Source organism: Pseudophryne corroboree, chromosome 1 (assembly GCF_028390025.1).
Source record: "Pseudophryne corroboree isolate aPseCor3 chromosome 1, aPseCor3.hap2, whole genome shotgun sequence".
NCBI classification, from domain to species: domain Eukaryota; kingdom Metazoa; phylum Chordata; class Amphibia; order Anura; family Myobatrachidae; genus Pseudophryne; species Pseudophryne corroboree.
Genome location: NC_086444.1, coordinates 1036779996 through 1036794868, shown reverse-complemented (window position 1 = coordinate 1036794868; position 14873 = coordinate 1036779996). Strand labels below are relative to the sequence as shown.

The 14873-nt window shown below is 41.8% G+C and overlaps 1 protein-coding gene across 1 annotated transcript in view; it reads right to left on the bottom strand.

Annotated features, from left to right (window-relative positions):
- Window positions 1-2957, bottom strand: part of LOC134923917 (cytochrome P450 4V2) — a 119232-nt gene extending 116275 nt beyond the window's left edge. Inside the window, exon 1 of the mRNA XM_063920798.1 lies at window positions 2441-2957. Within this exon, the coding sequence (XP_063776868.1) occupies window positions 2441-2636 (196 nt within the window). The 5' untranslated portion in view covers window positions 2637-2957. The remainder of the gene's footprint in view (window positions 1-2440) is intronic.
- Between the last annotated feature and the right edge of the window lie 11916 nt (window positions 2958-14873).

The following is a 14873-nucleotide window of genomic DNA, read 5'->3' as shown; positions in this document are numbered from 1 at the left end:
CTCATGTTGAGTTAAGTACAGTCAGTCTGTGGCTGAGGTTGGTCATGCCGTTGCATGCGTTGTTGTTGAATGCCATGTTGTACGGCATGTTTGAGGTGTGAGCTGGTATGTATCTCACCTTAGTTTTAAAATTAAATAAATCCTTTTCCTCAAAATGTCCATCTCCCTGGGCACAGTTCCTATAACTGGAGTCTGGAGGAGGGGCATAGAGGGAGGAGCAAGTTCACACCCCTTTAAAAGTCTTAAAGTGCCCATGTCTCCTGCGGATCCCGTCTATACCCCATGGTTCTTGAAGCATCCCCAGCATCCTCTACGGACTAAGAGAAAAGGATTTACCAGTAGGTATTAAAATCCTATTTTTTATAGTATTAACCGTACTTTACAGTATGCTAATACCACAGGCATAATCAAGTATTATTTTTTAAATTACTAAATTATATAACCATCATCTTGTTTTGATTATGCTTGTTATGTAGATCCACTGCTCGTTGGATCCCATAGGAGAAGCTATTATTAAACTACATACACACATATACTTTGGATATTTGAAGCGCATTGTTTATTGCATAACTTTACAGATAAACATAATTTGCAGTGCTCTGAATACATAATTACGTAAACTGAAGAATGACCTGGATACCTGGATTAACATCTATTTGCCTGCATCCAAGGTATTCAGATCAAGTCATTCCATTGCAAGTTCAATTCTTATTGTTTTATGAAATGCATTCAAATAAAACCAACAGAAACCCCCACAAGGAACAGCACTATCAGAAGTGTATACACAGTACAGCAGAAACACTTTGTTAGTCACCAATAAAAATGTAAAAATATAAACTAGTGATCAATTGGCTATATTAAATTGACAACAAGATTAAAAGCACTTGTCCTGCTCGAAAAGCACCCCAATATACCTATCCTATACCTTAAATCCCAAATTCCATCACTTTGCACTTTTTCACCCCAACACTGACATGTCATTATTGGCAATTTAAAATAATTAAAAACTTCATAGTGCCTAACTAGTCATTGGGGAAGGGGGAGGGGTGTTTGTCGCAGGGGTTCTGAACCAAATTCCGGCATTTTTACCTTAAAATAGAGATTTTACCCAAGTTTTCACCTGCTCAGAGTAGGTGAAGTGAAATCGCTGTACAATTATTGTGGGAAAAAGCTTTCTCGGCTAATTAGATAGGGTTAAAAGTCTGGGGTTTTTGTACAAAAACAGGTTATCGCGGCTAATAAGCTAACCCACTTTGTATGAGGATTGACACTACTGCACTTTATTACATCACTCTGACTGAGGCTATGGTGGCTTTTTTTTATAGGATTAAGTACACCATAATGTTCTTCTAATATCATTCTCTCTCTTTATATATACTTATTGTTTCTATTAAGAAACATTGTTATGTTGTATTTGTTTCTGAGTAACAGCTATTCTATCTAATAAAAACTAATGCTGCTCCTCACCACTATGGGGGGAATTCAACTGTTTTGCTCGCCATCGGCCACTAGATTGTACCCGACGGTGCAATTCAAGTGTTGCTCCATTGCTAGCGCTGACATTACTGTTATGTTGTTCCATCATTTGGGAACCTAGGCCCTGCTAAACAGGATCATGTTTACAGAACTGTCAAAGTTTAATTCTTCATCTTCCTACATCTGTAAAACCACCAGAAAAGCTGCATCACATTGCTGGGCCCTACACACTGGCCGATTTGCCGCAGAGGTGCTCGACGGACGAGCCGGCGGCAGGACAGGGTGACGGGGGGGAACACTGAAGTTTCTTCATTCCCTGACGTCACCCGGCCCCATAGTCCTGCATGCTAATATGGACGATATTGTCCATATTGGCTTGCAAGTAAAACGAGCCGACACCAAGGATGAACGACTGCGGGGCCGCACATCGTTGATCGTTGGTGCCTACACACTGAAAGATATGAGCAATTTCTTGTTCATTATTGACCGAGATTGTTCATATCGGCCACACACATACTAGAACAGGAAGCCACTGCCCTGGGAGAGAGTGCTAATTGCAGAATCTTGGTAAATATGAATATACAGGATTTGTCTAGAACACAGTTCAAGTGTATAGATGAACTTGTTTCTTTATTTACTGTAGTCTGTAAATAACGGAAGCACTGCATTTGCAATGTATAGGGGGATACTGATGGGAGAGATGTGTGCTGAGCGATCTTAACACATATGGTATCATGCTATGTAAATAATGACTCTCCACAGCAGTTATTACTGTCACTCATCACTGTATACCTAGAATGTTACCTAACACTGGAATGCAATCCTCATTATTTACATAGAATGTTACCATACATTGCAGTGGAATCATCTGTGTAACTATGACTCCAGCCTCCTTCATTGCTATGTGTACCATAACTTTCATGTACAGTACTATATATACTTTACAGTACTGCATATACTGTACCTCCCCCGTTAGGTTTCAGGTGCAGAGCGTCCCCAACCAGAGGGTAATTGGGCCCCACTCCTGGAATTGGTCTCATTATTTTCCATTTCCGAAAGTAGTCAGTCAGGAACGGGAGTGTGGAGAATAGCAGCATACTCAGCAGGACGACGGCTGCAGTAACCCAGACCAGCAAATGCACATCTCCCCTCAGATCCATAGCCTCCTGTATACCGCGCCGCAGCCAGGGGTGAATGGCAGATGGTACCAGTGGCTGTGTGTGCTATACGATCCCCAGGTCCCTCTGGCTCTGCTGCTTCCTCCTCCTAGCTGTGGGTGTCAGCTGTGAGCACCAGCAGAGCAGCCTCCGCTTCCTCATTGTCATCCGCAGCTGTAGGGGCGGGTTGATAGCTTCATACAGTACAGCTCTGTGGTCATATTACTGTTGTGACTGTAACTCTTCCCTATACTCTGCGCTCCTGCAGCAGTGCTACCACTGGGCCCGCCATTCTGCTGATACCTTGCTGTCTTCCCCACACACACACCGTTTACATAACCTAGTATGTATTGTTATCTCCATGTGATTTTCAGCGTTTGCATCTTGTGTGTATGTTGTAATGTGTGTTTCGTAATGTTGTCATGCACACTGAGTAATCCTAGAAACTTAATCAGAGTTCATATGACAATACACAATACACATGACCATGTTCCTCTTTACCACAAGCTGTTAGTAAACATAACTACAGTACAATTATAAAGGACAGTTCTCTCCTAATAGGGTGTGTTCACATGTATATAACCCCATTATTATTTATACTGAAATAGGGATAAGGGATACAATTTTGCAAGTCTTTTGTAGTACTCTTTTATCACAATTTTGGACATACAAGTGTACATAGATATTTCTGTATAGATTAACATGACACATACTTTATCGCGCACGTACTATACATGTGAGAAATGACCAATACTTACAAAGACATACAATACTACTACATTCAATTCAGGATTTTCCTGCAATTTGTATAATCATTAATGAGAAAATCACTGCATGATAATTGATGCATAAGGCAATATGCTGGATCAGGATTGGAAAGCGTGACTGGCAGACGGAATGCCTTCGGTTACAATACCGACGCCGGCATCCCGATGGTATGGTCACGATTATGACAGGGGCGAGGTAAGTATTCTAACTTTACCCTATCCCCTTAACCCTATCCCTCCCTTACTGCAGCCTAACCATAGTTCGTAGTGCCTAAACTTAAACCCCTCCCCCCCTTTCCACAGCCTAACCACAATCCTCCCAGTTTGGTGCCTAAACCTAACTCCCCCCCACCACACACACACACACCTTCACCATGTGGTGCCTAACCACAACCCCCCTCAGGGGCAAACGAAGGATTTACTGAGGGGGGTTTCCGTTTTGCACACATATACTGTACATAGCACACCACACATACACACATTCGCATTGCATACACATGCATACTATAGCACACCGCACACACATACATACTGTGTACATAGCACACCACACATACATACTGTAGCTCACCACACACACTGCATACATACATACATACATACATACATACACATACATGGAACACACACACATATACATTATATGGCACACCGCACACATACACACATTGCAAGCACACATACACATGAGTATACATAACACACCACACACATATTATACACACACATACTGTATCCATAGGATACCACACACATGCATATAAATAGCACACATTGCACACACATACATAGTACACCACACACACATACATATCATACTACACATCGTCCACCACACACATAATTCATATTGCAAACTCATACATAGTATACCACACACACATACTGTACATACACACACAAAAACATAATTACCTGGCGGCCCCTACATTTCTGATTGTGGGAACGAAGGAGCAGCTGTGGGATGAGCATGCACAGCAACTCCCCAGCTCTCCTATCCGTGACATTTTGTTCTGCTGGTCAAAGCTCTCTGCCACGGTCGCGATTGCGGGACGCGATCGCAGTTGCGATTGTGGGCACAATTGCGGTCTCGGTTAATTTTGAGATGCAGACACAGCTGTCTCCATCTCTGGAAAAAGAATCTGATCCATCAGGCAGGGTTTCTGGGTACTCACCTCCCCCCCCCCCCCCCCCGAACCCCACCCCCTCCCCCACCCACCCCTGTGTGCGCCACTGCCCTTTCTGGCAGCCTGTTTGGTATTCCGGCGTCAGGATGTTGACCTGTTTGGGATTCCGGCATTGGTGTTCTGATGGGTGTCAGTATTCTGACTGCCGGGATCCCAACAGTTGGCATCTTGAATGTGTACCATTGGATCAAATGCAGTACATAACTGAACTGTTCCAGTGAAATCATTATGTTCCAATTTACATCCATTTCTAATTTTCCAGTGAAACATGATAACCTTAAACCCCACTGCAGTGATTTGTATTCATTTGAATGACATCCAGCTTGTGCTGTGTGGTAAATGCGCCTGCAAGTGATGAAGAAGAGGAGGCAGATTACATACAGTGGGCCTCATTTAGAATTGCAATTATGTAGCTTAGGGCACAACTGTGACCAGACATTACTAATTTGGTGTTGTAATAGACAACTGTGACCAGGCATTAGTAATTTGGTGTTGTAATTTACAACTGTGACCAGACATTAGTTATATGGTGTGTAATAGAAAAATATTAGTAAACTTCTTTAGTGGGGTATTTATCAAAGTATGGAAATTAAAAAAAAAATCAGCTTCTTACTGTAATTTTACAGGCTGTGTTTGAAAAATAACAGGAGCTGATTGATTAGTGGTTTATTTCATTTTCTCTCTACTTTTTCTCTTGCCCTGCTTTGCTAAATACCCCCGTAAAATGAGTGTACTGTAGTGGAATTGTGCTTATCATTTACGTTATAATGAATGATATGGAAGAAAGGTCCCCGATACTTAAAATGAGATAAGTATCATCAATGCCCTCCCCACGCAGGAGCTCTTACTGCAAAGTGCAAACTTTAATCCCACTTGCAAATTCCACAATTGTGATTCGCAGATCCATGCAGATACTCAGATGCATGCAGCAATCAAAATACAGGTGTAGGACATCAGATGATCGGATACGTAAAAATGGTTTGATTTTTTTTTCAAAGTATATTTATGAATGTATTATTATTATTAGCCTTTAGAGTACATAAACAAATAATCAAAACAGGAAAACAGCAACTTAAGGCCCATACACACTTGACGATAAAATGAGCGACGTCGTTCATTTCAGCCCTCATCAACGACGTCGCTCATTATATCGTCAAGTGTGTATGCATCCGACGACCACCGATGCGCGGCCCCGCGGGACGTTAACGACCCTCGCTTATCTGTGGAGGATGTATGCTCAATTTCCACTATGGTCGTTACCGACCAGAGACGTCGTTGAATGTGTATGGTGTGAACGACCAACGACCAAGCCACTGTTCACCAGCCCTGTTCCCAGCTTATTTTTTTAATAAACTGTTCAGCTTGGATGCTCCAACGATGAATGGTCTTTGGTCGTTGGTAGTGTGTATGCTCATATCGTTTGCTCAGCTGTTCAAGGGAAGTTCAAGGGAAGTCGTTAACGACGTGTGCATCGTCAACTGTGTATGGGCCTTTACAGTTGAAGACAATATAGGACATGTACAGGGTAAATAAACAGCTACAGCAGTAGATGACACTGGAATAAGTATCAGGTGGCAGAAGACTGCTGGATTTGGTGCATAGTTGCCTACCCTCCCTCATTCTGCAGGAGACTCCCTGAAATGGTAGCGATCTCCCTGACGGGAGAGGTGTGTGCTGAGTGATTTCAACACAGACTCAGCACACATCTCTCCCCCCACTCAGCACAGCGCAATGTGTGTTGAGCGAGGGAGGGGGACCGGGGGGGCGCTCACTTCACACAGCGTTGAAGTGAGTGACCCGCTAGATTGAGCCTGCATTCAGGCTCAATCTAGCACCGGGGATAGCGATGCGCTATCGCTGGGGGCACACACACGACAGATCCGTGCTTAAAATCTAAGCAATCTAGTCAGATTGCTTAGATTTTAAACACAGATCTCTCCGTGTGTACCCCCCTTTAATCCCTGAATGGACCAGCAATCTCCCTGATTGCACCTTACCCCCATTATATAACTGTTACATTTTTTTGGGGGAAAAGAAATCAGAGCTATATACATTTAAATGGGATCATCAGTGCCATTTCCCTGCAAAGGTTAGGAAGCACAATTATTCCTATGGCTACATACAGTTTAAATAAGGTTTCTCGTGGCCACTTACAGTATGTGGAACCTCTTGTAAAACACAATACACAAACAAATCCTGCAAAATATCATTGTTTTTTCTTCAACAAGTAGATCTTATTAACTTTGGTACTCATTTACATTTGGATGAAAGTAATTTTCATGGCTCACCGCGCAGATGTAGCAGTACACGTCTACGCTGATAGGTGTTACTTTCACAATCTCCCTGAAATGCTTTTTCAAATGTAGGCAAGTATGATTTGGTGCAGTTGAAGATTATTAAAGTAAAGATAAGCATATGAGGCCCTACTCATGAGAGCTTAAGGTGCATACACACGGATAATTTTAACTATGAAAGATTTTGACTGAGCGTTTTCCCTTGAACTGGCAGTAGGAGATTTTGACTAACTTTTCCAGCGATTTTAACTAACTTTACCTGCGATTTTGGCTATGGGTGATTTTGGCTAACTCATTTAAGCAAGGGGATGCTTTTTCTTTTCCAGCGACCTAGCCAAAATTGACTTGCCTGCACAATCTATTTTTAGCAGTGATAGCGACCTGGCAGGGACGCGCATCGCTATCGCTGGCTGTGTACACACAGAGCGATATGCACTAACTTTCTGAGCGATTTTGACTATATAGTCAAAATGGGTGGTCTTCAGGTTGCCGGCGGCTGGGCTCCCAACGACCACCATACTGGCGCCGGAATCCCGACCGCTGGCATACCGACATCTTTTCTCTCTCTTGGGGGTCCACAACCCCCCTGGAGGGTGAATAGATAGCGTGTGCCCGCAAGGGGCTCATTTGCGCTCGCCCAGCTGACGATATGCCGGCGGTCGGGATTCTGGAGCCGGTATGCTGGCCGCCGGGAGCCCAACCACCGGCATCACATACTACACCCAGTCAAAATCGCTCAGCTACTTTATATCGCTCCGTGTGTATGGTCGTTTACATTCTTGTGTCTTCTGTCCTATGTATGAAAGCTTTGTGTACTTTAGAACAGTAAAGAAAGACCACAGTTCAGGTGGAACATGCCATAACGCATACAGATTGTAGCTGGTTTGCAGCCATAGCATTAGAGCCTCAGGTTAAGAAATAGTTTAGCCTTAAAAGTCAAGAATTCTTTGGAGGATTAAGTTAAATACGAGCTAGGCTCACAAGGACCATATATCAGGCAGGTATAGGGGAAATTCCCCCTACTGCCGATGCTTCGTGTGTGGAATTGTGGAAATACAACATGTATTCGCTCATGAACTCGCTCATTTCTACTATAGATAAGATTGCTGGATTGGAAGCGATCGGACTGTAGATTTATGGCTCACAATACATATAAGTTTAGTGACATTTACTGTACAGGATAATACTCAATTCTTCAATTCTTCTTGCTTCCAGAGATTGACTTTTGCAAGCTTTTTCTCTGCTTTTGGTAATTGATTGAATTCTACCATCATCTAAGCTGTCCCTAATGATTTTAGTGTTATTGCTTTGAGGAGGATTGTGGATTTTAATGTTTTAACTGCTGAATTTCAATTACCATCTGGTAATTGCTTTGGTTATACCATCTAGATTCCAAAAGGGATCTAGGGGGTCATTCCGAGTTGTTCGCTCGCAAGCTGCTTTTAGCAGCTTTGCACACGCTAAGCCGCCGCCTACTGGGAGTGAATTTTAGCTTATCAAAATTGCGAACGAAAGATTAGCAGAATTGCGAATAGACACTTCTTAGCAGTTTCTGAGTAGCTCCACACTTACTCGGCATCTGCGATCAGTTCAGTCAGTTTCGTTCCTGGTTTGACGTCACAAACACACCCAGCGTTCGCCCAGACACTCCTCCGTTTCTCCAGCCACTCCCGCGTTTTTCTCAGAAACTGTAGCGTTTTTTCGCACACACCCATAAAACGGCCAGTTTCCGCCCAGAAACACCCACTTCCTGTCAATCACATTACGATCACCAGAACGAAGAAAAAACCTTGTAATGCCGTGAGTAAAATACCTAATTGCATAGCAAATTTACTTGGCGCAGTCGCACTGCGGACATTGCGCATGCGCATTAGCGACTAATCGCTCCGTTGCGACAAAAAAATAATGAGCGAACAACTCGGAATGACCCCCCCATGTGTTGTTTCAGTAAATGTGTGTGTTATTAAAAAACTTATTATACTATGCGTTTTCGCCTATCTTTTACATTTCATGCTGAATGTGGAGGAGATCTCATCTGAGCAACTGCATGACGATTATTACAATGAGGGAGAAGGAGGAGTTTGTGACCATACATCGCTTTGATACACGGAGTGAAGGAAAGTATCCACTCCTTGATACAGTTAGCGCCGGTGCAGAAATTACTTACCAATTATTTATAATTTAAACCTGGTTTTGCCATCACATTATTGCTACTTTGAATCTAGTATCTAAATTGCCAAAATTGCGTCAGTGCCAGCATCTTGGGCTAAAGAACTCCTTTACTGTAGCGTTTTCATGTTATGTTGAAAACTAAACTAAAAAGCAATTATACAAAAACAATAATGAAATTTGCAGTATATGGCACTTACTGCATTCTCATTAAAATAGTATGAAATGCTAATTACCTATGGCTAATAAAGTGAACGTACATTTTCCGATTAATTGTAGTGCTCTGTGAAACTGTAATTTTATGTGTAATATGTAGATTACAGAATCAGAATCAGTTTATTGCCAAGTATATCAGTACATAACACACAAGGAATTTGTTTCCGATGACCACAGCTCTCACACAAGATACAACACATGACATAACATAGGGAAGAGAAGCATGACGGATACTTGTACATGTTACATGTATGACATGAAATGGGCTAGGCAATTGTCAAGTTAACCAAGAGAGTTGCTTGGGGGACAAAACTGTTCCTGTGTCTAGCAGTTCTAGCACGTGAGCGGGGTGGGAGTGGTCGTCAATAGCCCTTCCCACCCACTTTGTGACCCTTGACCGATAGATATCCTCAATTGCTGGGAGGTTTGTTCCTATGATTCTTTCCGCTACCTTTACGATTACACTATGTTATACGTAGATTTGTGGTATCAGGTACACAAATATGTAGTTCATGAAATTGTTGTGCATATTGGAGTGTAACTGAATCTATAAAAAGTGTATTCTTTTAGGTCCGATTGTCAGCAAACCTTATGTATCTGGAGCCATACAAACCTGAGTTTGAAATTGTACCTTCAAAAGTAAAACACTCCAATATATCATATTTCAGATTAATTGAAGTTGAATACTATACATGAAATAAACAACTGAACTGGTTATACTTGGCTAAATATGTTCACCATTTTCTCATTCACTTCTGGGCAACAGGTTGCCTTATTACAGAGAAGGTATTTCTCTAATGCTCTGTGAGAATTGGTGGATCCATACAAAGGGGCAGGATTAGTGATGTCACAGCACCTCAACTGACTGCATTCTCAAGTCTCTAACCTGTATGTGATCCTATCAGGAGACTGTCCTAAAGATGCGGGATGGATTTCAGTCCTATTTAATTGAGTTTGAGCAATCAGCTTAAGACTGAACAATGTATTTTAAGTTCACTGTTCATATCTGAACATTTCAATTTGGGGATTTATCAATCATTCAATTTCAGACAAAATTTTCAGCATGTAATTTTCCTATAAGGGACAACTGTATGAAGCATAAACATCAGCAGACAAGAGACAATGGTATTTATAGAATGTACAGCAATTTCCTCACATCAATTCCAGTCTTAAGACAGGCTTAAAAACTCAGTTAGGCTTTATGCTTAGGTAGAGCATGAAACTGACATAATGTCGATATTTTCAGACTATTGATACTGTGAATGCCAACAGCCTGAATGTTGACACAATATTTTAGTGTTAGGACTAACCATCAGTTAGGGTTAGGATGAGGTTAGGGTTAGGCTTAGAGTAATAGTGAATGGGAAATTCCATTGTCAACATGCCGACATTCACAGTTCTGGCAATGTAGACATCCTAAATGTCAGCATTTAGAACATGTCCACAAAATATATCTCTCTAATGGGGGCATGTGTAATAGGGTCCAAGTTTTCTGGAGGCCAGCCAATCTCGGGCATTTTTTTAAAGGGGCAACCATTTACAAGGCAGAACCATGCCTTCTAAATGATTGGCGCTTTAACAAAAAGTCCAAGATCGGACGGCATCCCGCACCTCCGGCAAACTCGGATCCTATTATATATGCCCCATGATATCAAATGATGACATTTCCAGTAACTGGCTTTAAAGAGGAGGGAATGCAGTGCCTTATTGTACCGTGTGCTGATACACATATAGTACCAGATAAATGCAAGCACAATGCTATGCTGCATATTGGTTCTTAATATACAGGCAATTCCCTTTCTGATCATAATGTGTTTTTCTCTTACGTCCTAGTGGATACTGGGGATCTGTACTTTAGTACCATGGGGTATAGATCGGGTCCACTGGAGCCTGGCACTTTAAAAACCTTTAGTGTGTGTATGTGTGTGCCGGCTCCTCCCCTCTATGCCCCTCCTACCAGACTCAGTTTAGAAAAATGTGCCCAAGGAGCCGGGTGCATTTCTCTGGAGCTCCAGAGAGTTTCCATTATTTTTTATTTTAGTTTATTATTTTCTGGTAGTACTGGTTGGCAACTAGTCTACCTGCTTCGTGGGACTTAGAGAGGAACCCGAACCAACCTCCTGAGGGTTAATGGTTCGTAATACCAGCTGACAGGACACTGAGCTCCTGAGGTGCTGTTCACACACCGTTAGTGTATGTGCCCACGCCAGCAGCTAGCCGCCACCCTCTAACAGATGCTAAAGATCGATAGGTGCGGTGTTAACACCGGGGTCCCGGTTAGTGGGTCCCCAGTGCGGTTTTGGTGGCATGTCACGCGGCGGCCACAAACTGCGGTGCCTGCCATGGACTAGACTGGCTCAGGGCTTGTGATGTTAGTGTATCAGAATGCTTAATATTTGTAGACACTCCCTTACTGATCTGTGTAAGCCTGAATCTTCAGTGATGTTCCCTGGGACCAGGGGGATGCTGGGAAGTGGGTGGTCCAGTGTGCAGTGTGCCTGGAGTTGGAGGGAATAAACAGCACATCAGTGAACTCACATGTCTCTGTGTCCTGATGACTGGATTTACAAACGTATGAACAAAACATGCTGTCAGAAGAAGTTTAACTTGGACTGCTAGTGCTCTCAGAGTGTGGAGGAATCTTGCAGAAGTCTGTGGCTGGGATACTCTGTGTCTGCAAAGCCTGCCGTGTGCTCCTATCTTCAAACAGTGAGTAACCATGGATAAACTAGCTCCTCCAACCGGCATGCTGATGTCTGGTAACTTGTCTGAAAACTGGAAAAGATTTAAGCAAAGGTTTAATATATATCTTGCTGCATGTGGAGCTGATTCAGAGACTGGCAAAACGAAGGCATCCATTTTCCTCCATGTGATAGGAGAGGATGTGCTGGACATTTATAATAGTTTTCAGTTTGCTGAGGGGCAGAATATGGTGCTATCTTCTATAATGCAAAAGTTTGAAGATTACTTTGTGCCAAGGAAAAATGTGACATATGAAAGATATACGTTTTTCACATGTGATCAGAAGTCTGTAGATGGATTTGATCAGTATGTTTCAGAGCTGCAATCACTCAGTAAAACCTGTGGGTTTGGTGATTTAAAGGATTCACTGATTAGAGATCGTATTGTCTGTAGAATACCTGATAATGGACTCAGAGAGAGATTGCTGAGAGAGCAAGACCTAACACTAGAAAAATCAGTGACTATGTGTAGATCTGCAGAAATAACTAGATTTCAAGCCAAAAAGTTACACAAGGAAGCTGATGTGCATGTAGTGCAGAAAACAGAGCCATGCAAACCTCCATTCTCAAGAATGAAGCAGTCTAAGCCACAGTCTAATAAGGAAATGTGTAGTAGATGTGGAAATGCTCACAATCCTAAAATGTGGTAGACTTCATCACTTTGCCAAATGCTGTAAAATTAAAAGTAAAACAACCAAAGTGCATGCTGTTAAACAAACAGATTAATTCTTTGTGGATTGCATTGAACTTTGCAGTGCAGATAAGAAAGAATGGATTGTCCCTTTAACTGTGAATGAGATTGTCATTCCCTTTAAGCTTGATACTGGTGCGCAGATGAATTTAATATCATTTCAAGACTATAAGACTTTTAGAGTAAAACCTAAAATTCACCCAGCCAAAGTGAAAGTTACAGGGTACACTGGGGAGGAAATTCCTGTGAAATGTACATGCTTAGTGACACTGAAATATAAGGGACAACAGTTTAAAACATCTCTACTGATTGTGGATAAAAATGTGCAACCGATTCTAGGATTAAGTTCCTGTGAGAAACTAAGCTTGCTAAAGAAAGTTTTTATGGTGACATCACAAGTAGAAGATGACTGCAAATCGATGTTTACAGAATACAGAGACTTGTTTGAAGATCTAGGTTGTTTGCCTGGAGAGCATAAAATAAATATAGACACGCAAGTTTCTTCAGTGATACACCCCTGTAGAAAAGTGCCGTTTGCACTGAGAGAAAAACTGAAACAAGAGTTAAATCGCATGGAAGCCTTGGGTGTGATACAGAAAGTTGATTAGCCCACTGAATGGGTAAGCTCCTTAGTAATTGTTGAAAAGAAAAATGGACAACTCCGAATATGTCTAGACCCCAGAGATTTAAACAAAGCTATTAAACGAGAACATTTCAAACTACCAACCAGAGATGAAATCATGTCGCAATTTGCGGGAGCAAAATGGTTCAGTAAATTGGACGCGTCTTCAGGATTCTGGCAAATTAAGCTAGATGAGGCCAGCTCAAAGCTTTGTACATTTAATACACCAGAAGGTCGATACAGATTTCTTCGACTACCATATGGAATATTGTCTGCTCCAGAAGTATATCACAAAAAGATACACATGATTTTTGAACATATTCCAGGTGTTGAAACAATGATGGATGACATTATTGTCTGGGGATCTACAAAGGAAGAACATGATTTTAGATTGAGACAAGTAATGGAACTTGTCAAGAAAGTGAATTTAAAGCTAAACAAGGACAAATGTGAATTTGGCGTGAATACACTTACCTTTATGGGCGACGTGGTCTCGGATCAAGGTGTAAAACCAGACCAAGGAAAATATCAGCCATAGTGAACATGGAACGTCCTAACAACAAAGACAACGTCAGAAGATTCCTAGGAATGATTACTTACTTAGGAAAGTTTATTTCTCAACTCTCTTAATGAACAGCCTCTCTTAGATGGTTGTTGGACAAAGATAACGAGTTGATGTGGTCACATGAACAAGAAGAAAGTTGGCAAAACTTGAAACAGATCATTACAGAGCAACCAGTGCTAAAATTCTTTGATCCTGCGAAAAGAATAAGAATTTCAGCAGATGCTTCGCAATTTGGCCTAGGCTCAGTGCTGTTACAAGAACATGCGGATACATGGCAACCAGTAATCTATGCATCAAGAGCACTGACAAGTGCTGAAACAAGGTATGCTCAGATAGAAAAAGAACTTCTAGCGATCACATATGCATGTGAGCGATTTCATCAGTTTGTGTATGGTCAAACATTTACAGTGGAAACTGACCACAAGCCATTGATAGCTATCATGACTAAATCATTACATGACTGTCCCATGAAAATTCAATGAATGCTTATCAGACTACAGAAATATGATGTACACTTGCTGTACTGTCCTGGCAAATACATGTACATTGCTGATACACTTTCTCGTGCTGTGGACAAAAGTGAAGGTTCCAAAAGTCTGATGGATTAAGAGATAGAAGCCTATGTTAATTTGATCGTAGCTTCTCTACCAGTGTCTCTTGCAAGACAAGAACAGATTAGGAAAGAAACTGAGACAGATGACACAATGAAAGTGTTGAAAGATATCATTCTGAAAGGTTGGCCAGCAGAAAAACATGCGTGCCCGCTGTCTATCCATGATTATTGGATGTACCGCAGTGACCTTACAGTTGTCGATGGTATTGTTTACAAAGGCAATAGGTTTGCCATACCTGCACGACTAAGAAAAACTATGCTGTGCAAGATACATGAAGGCCACTGAAGAGAAGAAAAATGTAAGCGGAGAGCGCGTGAAGTTATGTATTGGCCAAGAATGAACCAAGACATAGCACAGACTACAGCTACATGTGA